Here is a 20000-nt window from a genome sequence, read left to right on the forward strand (position 1 = left end):
AGAGAGACACAGAGAGAGAGACAGAGAGAGAGACACAGTGAGAGAGACCGAGAGAGAGACAGAGAGACACAGAGAGAGAGAGAGAGAGAGAGAGAGAGAGAGAGAGAGAGAGAGAGAGAGAGACAGAGAGAGACAGAGAGAGAAAAAGAGATACATTCATATTATATTCACAATTTCCTCAAAGTAGATAGAGAGAACCCAGTGTCTCACATAATTTCTTTATGAGACAAAAGTATTCAGACATTTACTTATTGAGGACAAAATGTGTGTTCCAATCTTAGAGTATATATTAATAGAGGCACCCGGAGGAAATAGGCGAAATGGACATAGTGGCCATATTTGTTATTGCGCTTGGCCAAACACATGAACGTGCTGGTCCGTTGACTATCATTGCGCACGTTCATGATGACACATGAACGCTGTTTCATACGTGAACGCGTACAATGATAGTCAACGGCCAGCGCGTTCATGTGTTTGGGTCCAATCCATCCCAGAATGCACTCTGTTCCTACCCGGAAGGAGGAGTGAAATCGCCTCATGCGCTTTTGAGCAACTTAATGCAAGTGGATGGGTGGAGAAATCCGGTGACGTCTCTATTAATATATACTAAGGTTCCAATACACAATGTGTATTCAAAGCCATTCACAACCTCGCCCCCCCATACCTGACCTTATAGACTTCAACATTCCCACCCGGTCTCTTAGGTCTGCCTCCTCCATCAAACTGAAAGTCCTCCCAGCCCGTCTGTCCACCATGGGGTCAAGAGCCTTCAGCCGCTCTGCCCCCCCACCTCTGGAACTCCCTCCCCCCTGATATTAGAAACATGGACTCTATCACCATTTTCCAAACTCTACTCAAAACCCACCTGTTTAGGCAGGCATATAGCTGACCCCTGTTGTCTTCTGCTGCAAGCTAGTTATGTTTTGCTTTTAACTGTGTCTGTTTAAACTGTTTTAACCTGTTGTCTTGAGTGCCCTGAAAGGCGGCTTATAAATAAAATGTATTATTATAATGTGGCCGAATTTACCAAAATAAATCACATAAAAAGCTGTAATATCATGCTGTCTAACAGTTACAATATGTTAGATGTATTTCTACAGACAGACAGACAGACAGACAGACAAGACAGACAGATACCTCACTCTGTATCTTCTGAGCCTCTTTAGATACTCTGTATGATTGAGTGTCTCCAAACTCCATCAGCCCATGACCCTTATTTTTCTCATATTCCTCTTTGTACTTCACCTGAAAACATGCACGCATGCGCACACGCACACACACACACACACACACACACACACACACACACACACACACACACACACACACACACACACACACACACACACACACACACAATAACGGGGTTACTGTAGCGAATACAGAATATTTTGCCATTAGAGTAATCAGTTGCCTTAATGTTACCTTTTCCAAAACAGTGGCGTTACTTATTTACATTTAAGACCTAAGCCATTGGCTTAGGCGGCGTTTCAGAGTATGGGATCAGACTCCCATTGGCATAGGCAGCGTTTAAGAGTATGGGGTCAGATTCCCATTGGCTTAGACAGCGTTTAAGAGTATGGGGTCAGACTCCCATTGGCTTAGGCAGCGTTTCAGAGTATGGGGTCAGACTCGACCAACCAATCAGGTCCTGGTCGTGCTTAGGTCCTCATAGCCAACAGCAGTGATCATAAGCCAGGTTTCACCTGGCAAAAAGAATAACAATCTGAGGTTTCCTGAAGGAATGGGCTCTCGGTCAACGGAGACGTGAAAGGAGATCAACATCAACTTAGTCATGGTGAAGCAAGCCCAGCACAGGTCCATCTGAGATCAGATTCTAAAAATGTCTTCTAAATCCTGACAGTTTTCTGAAAAAGCTATGTTTCTATGTCAGTCGTTTTATTTTTCAAAAATAGCAGACCTACAAGCTCGTAGCGCGCCACTCGGTGGTGCGCTATGAGCTTGTAGATCTGCTATTTTTCAATAGCTAAAGCATAACATAATGCTAACACCAAAAGGGGTTCCCACCCAAAATGGGTTAATTGTCAATAACGCAAAAAACAACTACTTTTCCCAGTGGGTAATCTTGTAACGTAAAGGGATTATTTTTAACGGCAGTAATCCAGTAACCATAATGACGTTACTTTAGAAAGTAATGTTCACCAACCCTGTGCTCATCTGTCAAAAAGATGCTTTAGCCCGTCCGCAAAAATAATTATTGAATGTATATGTGTGTGTGTGCGTGTGCGTGTGCGTGTGCGTGTGTGCGTGCGTGCGTGCGTGCGTGCGTGCGTGCTTGCATGGGTGTGTGCGCGTGCGCTGAACAGTACCTGGCTATGCAGTACTGCATTCTCCCTGTGGTGGCGCTGTTCAGCCGTTTCCACAGTCACATGGGACTGTCCTATAGACTGCTGATACTTTTTCCTGTACTCTACCTACACACACAAAGACAGACAGTCAAATAGTACAACAATTCAGAACTGCTGGACACTCAAACATGTTCCCCCGGGACACACTGCCACTGGGACGATGTACAGACTTCAGTCTAATCAGTGTTGATTTCGTCGACTAAAACTATGACGAAAAATGTTAGTCGACTACCCATTTTCACTAACGAAAACTAAATAAAAAGCTACGATGACTAAAACTAAGTAAGACTGAAGGCTCTATTTTCGTCCATGCTAAACCCCTTACCCCTAAACTTCTTTGCCTTTTTTTTTTACTATTTAAATAGTTCAACTAGCCGATCTACATCGACACATTGTGAGCTTGTAGACTGGCTGCAGAAGGAGGACGCTGGAGCAGCACGGACATTTTAAGCCTTTTATTAGGTGCTAGTATACAAAAGTGACTAACGTTTCGACCTATGCGGTCTTCATCAGAGTCATGACTCTGATGGTCTTTGAAGACCATCAGAGTCATGACTCTGATGGTCTTTGAAGACCATCAGAGTCATGACTCTGATGGTCTTTGAAGACCATCAGAGTCATGACTCTGATGAAGACTGCATAGGTCGAAACGTTAGTCGTTATGAAATAAATGCTTAAACATGTGGCTAGGTGGAATGTTAGAGACCACAGAAGTGAACCTTTCAAGCCTGTTTTCTCAACTCGTTGTTTTCTGCAACATTACTCTTAATGGGGGTCAATCTGAACAACCAATATGTCAATTTGAAGCTATGATTACCTGCTCAAAATCCAATGGCAGTCCCTCAGTCAAATTTGGCCACAAATGTTTTTCAAAATAGTAAAAAAGAAAAAAAAAGGCAAAGAAGTTTGGGGATAATGGACGAAAATAGAGCCCTGAATCTATTGTTAATTTCGTCAAAAAATAAAAACTAGACTAAAAAGGTAGGAAGGGACTAGTAGACAAGAGATCCAGTACAAGTAAAAGACACAAGTAATTTTACACTCGGTTGCATGTAGATCGGCTAACACTAAAACATGCCAGGTGAATACATTTTACTTAAACTAAATGAAAACCATTCAAGAGACAATGACTAAAACTAAAATCTAAATTTGCTGCCAAAATCAACACTGATCCTAACCCTGTGCTGTTAGCATTTTGTATTGACTAATAAATCAATCAATCAATCAATCAATCAATCAATCAATCAATCAATGTTGCGTACATTGCTCTGCAGCTTGTTGGCATGCAGGATGTGTTCCAGATGGAGCAGGTTGGGCATGTCAGTGGAACCTTCTGGTTTCTGCTTCTGGTTGGATTTATATTTCACCTGATGGACAAAATAGTAAACATCATCATCATCATCATATACACACTGTAACCAGTGTTGTAGTGCTACTTTTTTGGTGTTAGCATTATGTTATGCTTTAGCTATTGAAAAATAACAGCTCTACAAGCTCATAGCACGCCACCGAGTGGCGCGCTACGAGCTTGTAGGTCTGCTATTTTTGAAAAATCGAAGAACCTGACATAGAAACATAACTTTTTCAGAAAACTGTCAGGATGTAGAAGACATTTTTTAGAATCTGATCTCAGGTCAAAATGGGTTAAAACACGCAGATGTGTCGTGTATAGCCCATTTAGGTACAGGTTTTACAATGCTTAATCGTATCCATAAAAGTAAACGACAAGTCAAAAAACTGATTTTTGCAAAAAGAAATGTAGACGTGAGAGAAGTGGGGGGATGGCGCTCCCCCACGTCCCCCCCCACTACACCCCTTGTCGGTAACCCACGTAACTCGAAAACCGTCCGTTCGGCCCACCACCACAGGGACTGCAGTGCCCGGCCTTGAGTCGGTCGGATACACGGTTGTCCAGAACCGCCACAAAAGGCTCTGGTCAAGGATCTGCGCCATCAATGAGTCTCCACGCCTGTAGAAATCCCAGCCTACCCCAGCCTTTCATATCTCTCCTATACTGTCTCCCTCTCAGCCTTCCTACTGTCTGTCTCTCCTACACTGTCTCCCTCTCAGCTTTCCTACTGTCTGTCCCTCCTACACTGTCTCCCTCTCAGCTTTCCTACTGTCTGTCTCTCCTACACTGTCTCCCTCTCCTACACTGTCTCCCTCTCAGCTTTCCTACTGTCTGTCTCTCCTACACTGTCTCCCTCTCCTACACTGTCTCCCTCTCAGCTTTCCTACTGTCTGTCCCTCCTACACTGTCTCCCTCTCAGCTTTCCTACTGTCTGTCTCTCCTACACTGTCTCCCTCTCCTACACTGTCTCCCTCTCAGCTTTCCTACTGTCTGTCTCTCCTACACTGTCTCTCTCAGCTTTCCTACTGTCTGTCTCTCCTACACTGTCTCCCTCTCAGATTTCCTTCTGTCTGTCTCTCCTACGCTCTCTCTCTCTCATCATTCCTACTGTCTGTCTCTCCTATGCTCTCTCTCTCTCATCATTCCTACTGTCTGTCTCTCCTATGCTCTCTCTCTCTCATCATTCCTACTGTCTGTCTCTCCTATGCTGTCTCTCTCTCATCATTCCTACTGTCTGTCTCTCCTACACTGTCTCCCTCTCAGATTTCCTACTGTCTGTCTCTCCTACCGCTGTCTCCCTCTCATCATTCCTACTGTCTGTCTCTCCTACACTGTCTCCCTCTCAGATTTCCTACTGTCTGTCTCTCCTACCGCTGTCTCCCTCTCATCATTCCTACTGTCTGTCTCTCCTACACTGTCTCCCTCTCAGATTTCCTACTGTCTGTCTCTCCTACCGCTGTCTCCCTCTCATCATTCCTACTGTCTGTCTCTCCTACCGCTGTCTCCCTCTCATCATTCCTACTGTCTGTCTCTCCTACACTGTCTCCCTCTCAGATTTCCTTCCTACTGTCTGTCTCAACACAAAATACATTCAACAGTGGTTGATTTGCAAAAACAGATCTGTTCTTTTTATCAGCAGCTCAGCAGCCAATCTATGTTCTCATCGGTGTGTGTGTGTGTGTGCGTGTGCGTGTGCGTGTGTGTGTGTGTGTGTGTGCGTGCGTGCGTGCGTGGGGGGGTGTGTGTCGTGTAGTTAATATTCAGAGCTTCAGGACATGATCACAACCTCTTATATAAGAATGACACACACTGCACGTTGCCCTTCAACACGTCATTCAAAATGCAGGCTGTTGTGTGGGCGCAACTATGGCAACGGTATACAGGCTTTGTGGTTTACTTTCTGTTATATTTTGTATGCGCACGCACGCACGCACGCACGCACGCACGCACGCACGCACGCACGCACGCACGCACGCACGCACGCACGCACGCACGCACGCACGCACGCACATACTGCTCCCGTTCCAGTGTTTTATGAAATGGTGAATGATGAAATGGCTAATGTTGGTTCCAGTTTGACCAGAGATGGAACAGAGCTTTTCAAGTTTTCGGCATTTATGTAATGTACGTGTACGTGTGCATGCGACTGTGCGTGCGTGCGTGCATGCTTGCGTGCGTGCGTACCTGACTAGCCAGTGCGGAGGCAGCCTGTGTGTGTTTGAAGGACAGACAGTCTATAGGGTTGTAGCACGGCCGTTGACCTTTGAAGTCCTTATCAAACTTCTCCTTGTACTTCACCTGGAGAGAGAGAGAGAGAGAGAGAGAGAGAGAGAGAGAGAGAGAGAGACAGAGAGAGAGAGAGAGAGAGAGAGAGAGAGAGAGAGAGAGAGAGAGAGAGAGAGAGAGAGAGAGAGAGAGAGAGAGAGAGAGAGAGAGAGAGAGAGACAGAGAGAGACAGAGAGAGAGAGGAGAGAGAGAGAGAGAGAGAGAGAGAGAGAGAGAGAGAGGAGAGAGAGAGAGAGAGAGAGAGAGAGAGAGAGGTGAGAAAGACAGAGAACAAAACTATGATAGGCATTCAAAGGAAAGCTGAATTTATTTGAATAAAAGGCAGTGGGGGAGAACACATTTGTTTTCAAGCCACAGCTCCTCTGGAAGTTTGTTTCAACTGTGTCTGAAATAATAATGTTATTTATAAATGTTTTAACTCGTGGGAACAGAGCGCTCGAAGGTAAAATCTCCAAATATTTTAAATTCTATTCCATGACTCACTGGAAACCAGCGCCGAGTGCACAGATCTGAGAGTTGTTGCAACTTGTGCCAGTTTCTTAGTTGGAGAAAGAACAGACTTACGCACAATTCTGAGGTATTTGTACTTTACTTGAGCATTTCCAATTTCCAATACTTTTACTTCTATTCCACTACATCTCAGAGACACATATTGTACTTTTACTCCACTAAATTTATCTGAAAACTGTATTTTAAGCAATATTACACAAGAGGGTGTTCTATACTGTCATTAATGCACGCCTGCGATGCTGCAGGAAAGTTCCGAAAGGCAGCACAGAAGTGTGTTATTTGTGTGTGTGTGTGAGTGTGAGTGTGAGTGTGAGTGTGTGTGTGTGTGTGTGTGTGTGTGTGTGTGTGTTACCTGGCTGGCCAGTTTAGACACATCCTTGGCGTGTTGTATGTCCGACCTGGCCAGAACTGAGCTCGCATTATAGACAACATGCTTCATCTTTTCCTTGTAGGCTGCCTACACGCACGCACGCACGCACGCACGCACGCACGCACGCACGCACGCACGCACGCACGCACGCACGCACGCACGCACGCACGCACGCACGCACGCACGCACGCACGCACGCACGCACGCACGCACGCACGCACGCACGCACGCACGCACGCACGCACGCACGCACGCACGCACGCACGCACGCACGCACGCACGCACGCACGCACGCACGCACGCACGCACGCACGCACGCACGCACGCACGCACGCACGCACGCACGCACGCACGCACGCACGCACGCACGCACGCACGCACGCACACACACACACACACACACACACACACACACACACACACACACACACACACACACACACACACACACACACACACACACACACACACACACACACACGTTAATATGAGGAAGAAAAACAAAACAAGCATACATGTACTACAGTATGTGAATGTACTGTTCACGTGCATCTGTAACCGTGCATGCTAGGACAGACCCAGTTCAGATGCTCTACTACACACGTGCACTATAGACAATATCTCTAATGCGATAATGCATGCACGCACACACACACATGTTAACACTCCCATCGCCCAGGACGAAGTACTATGTCCTTTATATTAGTAACGCCCGACGCCCAGGACGAAGTATTGTCCAAAAGACGAAGTTTATTGATACGAAAACAGATCGCATGGCTGTATAGCCCAGGCGCGCCTCCTGGGGAATCCTCGGTGACGCGCAAGAGTGAGACGTCATCGAAAAACTCCCTCCTCTGTTTAGCTGATGAAAACGAAAATCTTAAAACGTTCATAACTTGCGATCTAAATCATCCCGTCTTTTTCTGAAAAAAGATCCTGTGTTAGACGGCGCTCCGCGGTCCAGTCGCTAGTCTCGATAGATTTATTCTTGTCTCCCGTTGTTGTCGATCGACTCTAGAGTGATGTGGCTATTGTTAGCTGCTACACACACAGCAACAACTTCCGCCGGTCCATCCGGAAAAGGGGTCCGTGTTTATAAATCGAATGGGCGCATTAATGTAATGGATTAAATAACCCCGGGCAATTAAAGTGTTAACTAGTGCATGCGCACATGCAATATAGGGCATGCACACTTGTCACTAATGCATGTATAGTTGCATACACATGCACTACTGTATGCACGCACGCACGCACGCGCACACGCACACACACACACACACACACACACACACACACACACACACACACACACACACACACACACACACACACACACACACACACACACGCACACACACACACACGGAGGGGGCCTCACATCGCTGGCCAGTTTGGAAGCGTTGGTAGCGTTGATGATGTCAGGCCTGTCTGAAACAGCGCTGAAGTTGTGGAGATCCTGTTTGGACTTCCTATAACTCACCTGCAGGGAAGAGACACGCAGTTCAAATAAATATGAGGTATTTGTACTTTACTTGAGTTATATCGAATTTTCTGTACTTTTACTTTCTACTCCACTACATCTCAGGGCCAAATATTGTACTTTTACTCCACAACAATTATTTGACAACTTTAGTTACTAGTTACTTTGTAGATTTTGATTATTATCACAAAACATAAATGAACCACTTCAGCCCTACAGTATATACATTTCGGCCATTTGAAAATAGCATCTACAAGCTCACAATGTGCATTGTGAGCTTGTAGATCTGCCGTGTTGAAATTATTTGTATGCATTTGAAAACTTGAAACGGGACATTCTGCAAAATGAGTACTTTTGGTACTTTAAATACATTTTGATGACAATACTTTTGTACGTTTTTTTTTACTCATTTGGAATTCCAGACTTTTACTTGTAATGGAGTATTTCTATATTGCAGAATTGATACTTTTACTTAACTCCTTGAACGCCGGTTACAATAGGGGGTGACCTGTGGTCACTAACTTTTCAAACGTTTATGCGTGTGCGCGTGTGCGCGTGCGTGCGTGCGTGCGTGCGTGCGTGCGTGCGTGCGTGCGTGCGTGCGTGCGTGCGTGCGTGCGTGCGTGCGTGCGTTAGGGCATTAAGCAACTAAAGCTTAAAGCAAGTAAATCCACTAGTCGACCTTGCTGGTACTAGTTGACTAGTTGATAAGAAAACATTTCTTTTTTGTTTTTTTTGTTTTTTTTCCACGATTTTGTAGGTCTCAAGATCAGGTAGATTATAGTTATAGTCACCAATGTACACAGTTTTTAAATGTACAAATATTTATTTCCAAAAAAAATAGGTGGTTAAACAACTAGTCGACTAGTCAACTAGTAAAAATGACTAGAAGTGAATGCCCGCCGTGCGTGCGACCTCATACTGACATCACTCTGGTTCTTGTTGACCTCCATGGCGTGGTCGACCTCGGGAAGGTTCTTCATGTTGGTGTAACTGGACTTCCCTTTCTCCAGGTTGTACTTCTCCTTGTAGAGCTTCTGCACGCGCGCGCACACACACACACACACACACACACACACACACACACACACACACACACACACACACACACACACACACAGATGCCACTGAATCGTGAAGGATGGGTTACACGTGTATGTACAGGTCAGTGGAACTCATCAGCGTTCAGTTCAGTCGATAACCGCTATAGGTTGATCAGTTGTGCAGAGTGGATGAACGTGCAAGAAAAGCCTGTGACCGAAACGCTTCTGGGGGGTCCCTGGAACAACATATTTTCAGATGGGGGGTCGGCAGCCAATTACATTATAATGCTGACATGAAATACTTTGAGCTCCACTGACATAGAAACAGAGGTTTTTCAGAAAACTGTTTAGAAGACATTTGTAGAATCTGGTCCCAGGTCTTAAATGGCCTTGTTTCCGTGCTGTTAAGTGTACAGTGAGCCCTTGGGGGTGATGTTGCACTATGAATAAATGAAGTGAACTGAACAGATGTAGTGTTTAAGTGCTTCAGAGAGAGGCACGAAGCCGGTCCAGACAGCGTGTCGCATTATATGCTCTAGTTAGCTTTAGCCGTCGGGTCAGCGGATTGGCCCGGTTCATGTTCTATATCCTATATATACTGTTTTAGCAAAACTACGCCTCACTGTGTGTGTGAGAGCGCATGTGTGTGTGCGTGTGCGTGTGCATGTGTGCGTGTGTGTGCACGTGCAGTAGGGTCACTGTCTGTGTCTTCAGGCTATATAGAACAATGAACTGACACCCAACACGTTTACGCACAATGCTTTCACAGCATGGGTGCAATCTAACACTGCATACTGTGTGTGTGTGTGTGTGTGTGTGTGTGTGTGTGTGTGTGTGTGTGTGTGTGTGTGTGTGTGTGTGTGTGTGTGTGTGTGTGTGTGTGTGTGTGAGAGAGATATATGCGATATGTGTGTTTTTTATTTATGTATTTATTTTTTGATTGCCTAGTATGTTTGTGTCTGTTTGTTAAAGCAGTGGTTCTCAAAGTGGTGTTCGGCTAATGATCGATTATTGCATTAATAGTTCATTGATACGTTTTGATAAGCTTATTGATTGATTGTGTTTGTTGACTGCGACTTTAATATATTGGCGCCCCTCACTTCACACTTTTTTAAAATTATTTCTGCTAAGCAGCAAGCTAGATGATTTTGATTTATATTAGGATTTGCGCGATAGTTAGACGAAACGTAAGTGGGGAGGAGGCTTCACTTCCGCTTTATCACTTTGCTCATGATCAGAGCTTCCGTTACTGCAGACTGTATGACAGAAGCATTTGAAAATGGCGAGAGGCAACAGTCTGGCCACACACGACCAGCCTGTGTGCATCTCTGTGTTCTCTGTCTAACATGTCAAGGTGCGTCCTCACATCGCTCTGCGTCCTGGCCAGTTCCTTGTTGAACACAGTCTCGATGGTCTCAGGCATGTGGGCGTACAGACTGGTCTCTGCCTCCTTCTTGCCCTGTGCACGGTACGCCTTCTGCAAACGCAAACAACACGCACACACATTTGAGTTCATCTTGCTATGCCTGACACACACACTGTCAACACATTCACACTGTGTTCACACAACATTCACACTATTAAGCGTTACAGGACTGTTGGGACATAACGAGAGCGAACACACATATATATATATATTATGGTTTGGCGATGAATTCGATCTGCTTTTAGGTACCCCCGTACCTAAACAGCAGATCCAAAACAACAGGTGGTAGCTGGGGTGGAGGACTGGAGGAGGGTGAGCAGCAACTGTTTAAGCAGACAGCAGCGCAGCAGTATCAGTGTGCAGCAGCAAGCAAGCAGGGATGAGAAGTGCAAAACGTCCAGTTTAAATAGCCGGAATGAAGATGAAATGAGTGTGTTTATTGGATGAAGTGAATCATGTGAATGAGAACGTGACGCTGATGCGGCCCAATCAAGGGGCCAGTGAGGCACTCCAACGTTGAAGCACTGGGCCCTAGTGGTAAGAGGAGGGACTACAGGCGGACCCGTGGATTCATGACCGGGAAACCCCGTGCAGCTGGGCTTTAACATTGAGCGCTCGTTTGCACTTCCGCATTTGCCAACCAAAATTTGGTTGGCAAATGCGGAAGTAGACGTTTTGAGACGGTCCTTCCGGGTGCTTCAAAACGTATGAGTAACTTCCACTGACATGAATAGCGGAGGGGGCGGAGCTTCGCGCCAGATCAGTCTCTATCCTTTTATATACTCTATGGGCCGCTGACAACTGCATTGAACTTCCTGAATTAACTTAAATATACGCATGTCTGTGACAGGCGCGACACTGCATAAACACACATGCACACACGTTTGTGTCCACGCACGCATGCACGCACCTACCTCACTGTGGAGTTCAGACATTTCCTTGGCATGTTGACTGTCTTTAGTCTCTGACAGTACAGAGTACAGCGAGTGCATCAGCTCCTTCTTCCCAGCCTCCTTATATTTACTCTGAAAACACAAACATCATCAAACAACATCAAACTAATGACGCTATACATCAGCAGAACAAGCCAGGATAATATCTCGACACAGGCACGGACTGGCACAGAAAATCGGCCCTGGCATTTGTGGTCTTCACCGGCCCAAAGACGGCTCAAAGATGCCACTATGTCCCTTTTTATTATTTCTTCTTTTTGTTATGGCTCAGCCCCATGACTGCCCAGCCCTTCTAGCATCTGCCAGAATTGCCAGACCTGTCTCGGCACTTATACTTAATAGTAAAGTCTTTTGACATTTTGGCTAGACGTTTGGGCGAATTAAATAACATGGTACATAGCGATTTAACACCTGTTTCAGAGTAAAACGCCTTTCAAAATAAGACTTCTCCATAGAGAAATGGCGGTCTTCGAGTACACAATTCAGCCACCTGATGGTGTTCTTTGCGGCGAATGAGTTAATCCGGGCATGGCTACCTGACCACAGTAACCAGGCATCAGATGATGATCACAGAGTCACTCACCTCACTGTGAATGTCGGCCATCTCTTTAACGAACTGGGTCTGCAGGGTTTCAGGAAGCAGCGAGTACAAAGTACTGGACAGATCCTCCTTATCATTCTTGTACTGCATAATTTAACCCAACACACACACGTGCACACACACACACACACACACACACACACACACACACACACACACACACACACACACACACACACACACACACACACACACACACACACACACACACACACACACACACACACACACACACACACAGATATACTGAGTGAGATATATATTGTTGGCAAGTAGCACCGTCGTACTATAGGGACTACAAATTAGGCTCCAGGTTCTTGTCTCTTAAAGGAGCATTCAGTGATTTGGGTGATTTGGAGAAAAAAAACGGTCCACCCGGTAACAAGTTGTGCACATGCACGCGCTCTACAGTGGGGGAAGTACAACAGACCAACAGCACGTGCACCAATGCCCGCCCCACTCGATCATGATTGGAGGAAGGCCCCTCTCCTCCTGATTGGATGAAGGCTTTGCCACCCAAAGCCCAAACCGAAACTAGGGTGTTTTGATCCCAGGGGCTCACTGGGGACAGGGAGGAACTCCTTATATGGTCAGCACACTTTATAGTAGGGAGGATTATCCCAAAAATAAGAAAAAATAAGTGATATTTGAATTAAGTGAAATCACTGAATATACCTTTAAGTCTACTTTAAAACACATTTAAAAAGGGAAATCCTTTTAGATTTTTGCTCTGCCTATTCATGAACAGCAGGTCTACAAGATCACAGCATGGCACAAAGTGACGCTCTTGTAAAATCTGCTATTTTTGAACGTTTTCGAAAAAGTCTTGAAAGTGTGAGAACTACTGATCTAGAAGGCATTTGTAGCAGTGTTGTTTTTGGCAGCAAATTTCTATTTTAGTTTTAGTCATAGTCTCTTGAATGGCTTTCATTTAGTTTTAGTCACATTTTAGTCACCTGGAATGTTTTAGTGTTAGTCTAGTTTTAGTCGACTAAATGTAATAAGATTTTAGTCGACTAAATCTACAGTTGATTTAGTCGACTAAAATGTATTTTGATGCTGTCGTAATGACTGTTTTTACACTTGCTGAAAATAGCCGATCTACAAGCTCACAACGCGTCGCGCTGCGACGCGTTGTGAGCTTGTAGATCTGCTATTTTCAGCATGCAACCAAGTGTAAAATGACTCATACTGGATCTCTTGTCCACTATTCCCTTCCTAACATTTTAGTCTAGTTTTTATTTGTTGACGAAATTGTCAGTATATTTAGTCTTAGTTTTAGTCATCATAGGTTAGTTTTCATTTAGTTTCCATTTAGTTTTCGTCAGTGAAAAAAGGTAGTCGACGAACATTTTTCGTTTTAGTTTTAGTCGACGAAAACAACACTGATTTGTAGAAACAGCCTCAGGTCTTAAATCTTAATGGGTTAAAATTATTTGTGCGCTGTTGACGCACACCAAAAGTAGCCCGCCACACATTTTGGTGGGCCTTGATGCCGTCGTAATGGCTGATTTTACACTGAAAATAAGCAGATCTACAAGCTCACAACGCGTCACAGTGAGCTATTTTCAGCATGGAACCAAGTGTAAAATGACTTGTGTCTTTTACTTACACTGGATCTCTTTACTTACACTAGTACTTTCTAACATTTTAGTCTAGTTTTTATTTGTTGACGAAATTGTCAATATATTTAGTCTTAGTTTTAGTCGTCATAGCTTAGTTTCCATTTAGTCTTCGTCAGTGAAAAAAGGTAGTCGGCGAACATTTTTCGACAAAATCAACACTGTTAGTTGCTCTGGTTAAGATTGTCTGATAAGTGATAGATGTCCTACATTGTGAATTGCAACACAGACACACACCTGACTCTGTAGTTCTGAGATGTGTTTAGCGAACTCTGTCTCCATGGTTTCTGACATCTGATGGAAAACAGAGGTACTGATCTCCTGCTTCCCCTTCTGCCTGTACTTGTTCTGTGGCCCGCACACGCACGCACACACACACACACACACACACACGCACGCACGCACACACGCACGCACACACGACACACACAAACAAACAAACAGATAAAGACATAAAACATAGTTGTCATCCGGAGCCGGATTTACCTTGCTGAGGGCCCCCGGGCTGGGGCAAATTTGAGGGCCCCCCTTGGGGCGCGCATACTTTTACTCAAGTATTTCTAAATAGCCCAAAAAAGTTTGGGCTATTTTGTTTTCATTTTGGGGTACCCAGGCCCCTAAAAAGAGAGGCAGCAGGCAGGCAGGCAGGCAGAAGCTCTCAATGGTTTAACCATAATACAACTAAATACAATAACTATACACACATCAGCTGAATTGAATTTCAATACTTTACTTTATTTTATTTTATTTTTTTATTTGCAGCCCACCCTAGCCCAACGGTAAGTCCGCCTCTGCAAGATAACAACCAAGTAGATAAGGACATTCTGGTAATTCCACAAGGTGTGGAAACGACGCTTATCCTCCAACGTGTCCAATCTGTCATTTAAGTAGCAATTTGCAACCTGGCTCTTAATTAAAGGCAATGGGAGACACTGATTGCTTTAATTAATGTTACATGAAAACACAGCCATGACTAATTCATAGACCAAACCTACAGTACAACAGTGCACGTTGCACCTTGCTTTGTTCCCAGATTATGTGCTGTTTAAGTATAGTTGGACATGCCCACATGTGCTTGAAAACATGTGCTACAGACCAGTTAAAGCTGCTATAAGCAATATTTTTTCAGTATTTCTCAAAAAAATGGTTTTGGTATTCAGACAGCCAGCAATGGGCAAAACATTTAAAAAATAAATCTCTGTGATACATCTATGGGCTGCAATCTGCATTCAGATTCAGAAGATTTTCCTAGAAGCTTGTCATTAGTCGATTTCCCTGTCTACTGATTGGTTAGTCTTTTTTTAACGTGAGTTTTTTAAGTACTCACATCACTCTGCAAGTCCATGACAGATTTAACAAACTTCATCTCAGCCGTCTCAGGAAGCAGAGAGTAAAGATTAGAACTCATCTCCTTCTTACTGCCTTCTTTATACTTGACCTGGGGAGAGGAGAGGAGAGGAGAGGAGAGGAGAGGAGAGGAGAGGAGAGGAGAGGAGAGGAGAGGAGAGGAGAGGAGAGATTGAAAGGAGGAGAGGAGAGGATGAGAAGATGAGAGATGAGAGGAGAGGTCGTATCATGTGAACACAGACTGAGAATAAGGATATATGTGCGTGCGTACGTGCGTGCGTGCGTGCGTGCGTGCGTGCGTGCGTGATGTACCTGGCTCTGTAACTCTGTGGCCTCTTTAGCGTGTTGGGTATCCAGTGTTTCGGGCAACAGATGGTACAAAGTGCTGGCTGCGTGCTTCTTCCCTGCTTCTTTATATTTGACCTGCGTGGAAAAAACACCAGCAGGAGATCAGATAACAACCACAACACAACCATAACGACAGACTGCTGACAGTGTGCTTCTTCCCTGCATGAATATCAACTTTATAATAAAAAATATATATCTTTATACTGTCCAATAATTAGATAAGGAGGGGATGAAATTATGACAGGCATTTATTTGCTACGGTCAAAATATGACTCCCAGGTAAAACAAACACTTTGTATTTGAAATAGACACTAGTGCTTTCTAGGGTATGATTTGGGGCCCTAAATATGAATACAAAATGAATATCAACGTATTTATGCTGTCCAGTAATTAGATAGGGAGATTGAAATTGAGATGAAATTATGACAGGCAGTTACTGCTGTCAAAATAATGACTCCCCAGTCAAAAAAAAACTTTGTATTTGAAATAATAGGTGTGATTTGGGGCCCAAAAGATGAATACAAAATGAATATCAACCAAATGGATACATTTGGTTCCATTTGTACACTCTCAGAGTTACACACCTGTACAGGTGTGTTCAGACGTGGATGGTTAGAGCGGCGCGGTTACATACAAAGTCAACGCAAAGACGAGAAGTTGCGCGAGCGCCGCGAACGGGCGCAGCGCGACCTGGTGCAGCACAAACGGGACGAACCGAGGCGAATATTTAAATTCAAGACTGAACGCACCTTAAGGGGAACGATGCAAGGACTGCACCTAGTATTTCTAATTTCGGAGCCATTGGCAATGCCTCTCAGCCATTAACCATATAAGGAACTGTGCCATATCCGTAACATAACTGTGACATCAACACCTAAATAAAAGGGAGACAGACAGGGCATGAATTGCATTTGTTTGAGTTAAGTGTTTGTTTTCAGGCCTTTGAGTTTTTCAACCTTTGAGTTGTAGGAAGTGAACTTGACTAAGGTGCTCGGTCCTTCATCAGAAGCTAAGGCCCAGAAATCCGGCGACTAGCATCGCTAAAGGTTAGGCATCCCGTCCGAAGTTCCGAACTGTGAAATCCAAGGTCTAAAAATGGCGTCCGTATCCGAGCTCGCCTGCATTTACTCGGCCCTCATCCTCCACGACGACGAGGTCACCGTCACGGAGGACAAGCTGAATGCGCTGATCAAGGCCGCGGGTGTCAACGTCGAGCCTTTCTGGCCAGGCCTGTTCGCCAAGGCTCTGTCCAGCATTGACATTGGCAGTCTGATCTGCAACGTGGGAACCGGTGGCGGTGGCGGCGGTGGTGGTGCTGCCCCGGCCGGAGCATCTGCTGCTGCAGGAGCCGCCCATGGTGCTGCCCCCCAAGCTGCCATAGAGGAAGAGAAGAAGCAGGAGTCCGAGGCCGAGGGCTCTGATGACGACGACATGGGCCTTGGTCTCTTCGACTGAAATTGTTTTTGAGGGGCGCTAGCCCCTCCTATGCCCAGAGAGCCCAGCTTTGTGTGTTTGTGTGAATCACAGCGAGGATTTGATTGGCTGGGCTCCCCATAGCGACGATTTGATTGGCTGAGCAAAGTACATACCGAGGATTTTAAAAAGTGAATACGCAAATTGCGATTGGCCGGAAGGAGATGATGTATGATGATAAGAGCGCCCCTCACTTCACACGGGTGTGATTTTTCTATCAAAATTCAGAAGTCGCGTTGATTTAACTCCTTCCATGACTGCCACGGTTTTCAGGCCGCACGGCTCCTATTTGAAGGGACACCACCAAAATTGACACACTTCCGGGAACACGGAATCATGGCACAGGGCACATATTTTCATTTTCAACATAGGCACTGGAAAGGGTCCCGCACGGTCACGATGCTTTTTTTATTGACCTCCGAAAACATGGATGCTTTGTATGATCACCTCAATCTGGGCCCAATTCCAATACAAATATTTATTTTAATCGTGTCCAGCCCGGGACCCGTAGATGGAAAATGAACGATGACATCACCAACATGGAAGCGTAGCGTTGCTTGGTGACGCCAAGAGCTGGTAATTTCTTTTTTAGTGGTGTAAACCACTCCTACAACTGGCTTTGTTAGTTTACGTGTCTGTCTGTGCTCAAAAAATGAGCACGGTTGCTATGGTCACCCAGTTCACACGGGTGTGATTTCATTACGTCAGACATTACGTCAGACCACAGTTGATCAGTCTATATAAGACCTTACACCACTCAGTTCACACGGGTGTGATTCCTTTAATAAATTACAAACTAAGGGGCCATCTGATGTCGTCCGTGGCGATATTTAATCACATTTATAGCTCGTCCTATGTCGCCTGTGACGTGGAAACAAATGTGCAGACTTTTATTTTTCTTGAAGACACTCACTGGCAAGACCATCACCCTGGAGGTTGAACCAAGTGATAACATTGAGAACGTCATGGCCAAATTGCAGGACAAAGAAGGCATGATTCCCCTCTGACCGTGCAGCAAAGGCTCATCTTTGCTGGCAAGCAACTGTAAGATGGCTACAACATCCAGAAGGAATCCACACTTCACCTTGTGCCACGTCTGAGGGGAGGGCAGGAAATGGCTCCATAATCTTACATAAATTGCCAATAATATATTGACCAAAGACAAAATCGAATGAATACGAATAAAACAGCTTGCCATCTGGGCAGGAGATTTTAAATTGAATCATTGTATATTCTAAAATATATTTTTTGGGCTCCCCTATATGTATTTTTTCTATCCCCACAAATGTGCAATTTTGAACAATCAGGATTTCTCATCATTTTGCGTGATGTGATGTCATCAGAATCACCCTACTTTGTATAATTCCTCTTCAGTCTTCAGTTCCAAATTTGCATTTCCACTTTGTTTACAATGTCCACCATTGTTGATTTTCCAAGCTGGCATGGAATGGAAACAAGCCTGGGATTATCTAGCATCAGTATTATAATGACTCAAATATTAAATAAGTTGCATATCAGCACCCCCACCACCTCAGGACATTGTGGTACTGCAGCTAAAACAGCTTCAGAAGCAAAAAAGAAATGCCATGGATTGGTTATATCAGAGTGGTGATTGAGGCTGAACCATTAGAAATAAGTTTGAGCGACATAAGACAATATGATATTAAATATTAAAAACAGTTTGAAAATGCATGTTATAGCTGCTTTAAAAAGAAACATAAAAAGGGACGGGTGGAGTGGCTCACTGAGTAGGCCTACCACCACCATGACATACAGTAAGTAGGCTACACATCAGCAGCCCCGACAAAAAGCATGTAGCAGTAATGCTACTAACAGGGATCTGGAACTAGCCCTGTGCGGTGGATGATCTCAGTCTTGCACAGAATACAATCGCCAAAGTGAGTGAGTGATGTGCTGAGTGGGCAGTGTAGGTGAGATCTGCGGTATGCCTATAGAGATCTATCTCCATATCTGTCCGTCTCTCTGTGTCCCCTGTATATATATATATATATATATGGTGACCTTCTGTATGTGTCTTTCCATCCGGAAATCTATCTCCATATCTGTCCATGCCCATATATGGAGCTCCTGATGTCATACCGACGTCATAGTACTGACTTCAAACCCCGCCATGGGTATCACAGAGGACCCAGGGCGCGAGTGGAAAGTCGGTCAGAACAGCAGACCAATAGTTCCAAACAGTACACGATGTACAATTTAGGCATTTAGCTGACGCTCTTATCCAAAGCGACTTACAATAAGCAAGGTAAACGCATAGCCTACATCAAATGCACAGAGACAGTGTAGTGCACTGCCTAATGATAACAGCATCAGTTTAAACACCAGCTCAGTGGCCTTGTGGTTAGAGTTTCGAGAACTAATTCCGGCCGCTTGTATCCACAAGCTTATTCTTTTGGTCATGATCCACATTTCATGACCTTAGGTGAGAGTAGAAATGAAGGTTGCTCGGTAGACGGAGAGCTTTGCCTTCTGGCTCAGCTTAACATGTAATATAAATGGCAAGACAGAAGTCATCAAGAACAGAACTTCTCGTATGAACCCATGAAGTACAAGTGTGCAAATGGCTTCCCACATGAAGAATACCGAATACATGAATAATTCAAGACAGAATTCATTTCCCAGCGGATTCCTCGCAGCTCACGTCATTGTAACCACATCATTTAATTTACCAGAATTGCACCTTTCTACTATAAACTATAGAATACGAGGTAAATGGTGCATTTATATAGCTAGATTGTGCATTACATTCACCCATTCACACACACACATTCATACACCGATGGCGGAGGAAACCATGCAA

General features: G+C 44.7%; 2 protein-coding genes across 2 annotated transcripts in view; one reads left to right on the forward strand and one right to left on the reverse strand.

Moving 5' to 3' along the window:
• nebl (nebulette) overlaps positions 1-20000 on the reverse strand; it is a 146343-nt gene that overhangs the window by 12584 nt on the left and 113759 nt on the right. The window lies entirely within an intron of this gene.
• LOC306913571 (large ribosomal subunit protein P1-like) lies at positions 16802-17161 on the forward strand (the record flags this gene model as incomplete). The annotated part of the gene is made up of 1 exon (XM_079490324.1): positions 16802-17161. The coding sequence occupies one exon, from the start codon at positions 16802-16804 to the stop codon at positions 17159-17161; it is 360 nt and encodes a 119-aa protein (XP_079346450.1).

This window comes from Electrona antarctica (assembly GCF_951216825.1).
Source record: "Electrona antarctica genome assembly, chromosome: 20".
Classification (NCBI taxonomy): Eukaryota; Metazoa; Chordata; class Actinopteri; order Myctophiformes; family Myctophidae; genus Electrona; species Electrona antarctica.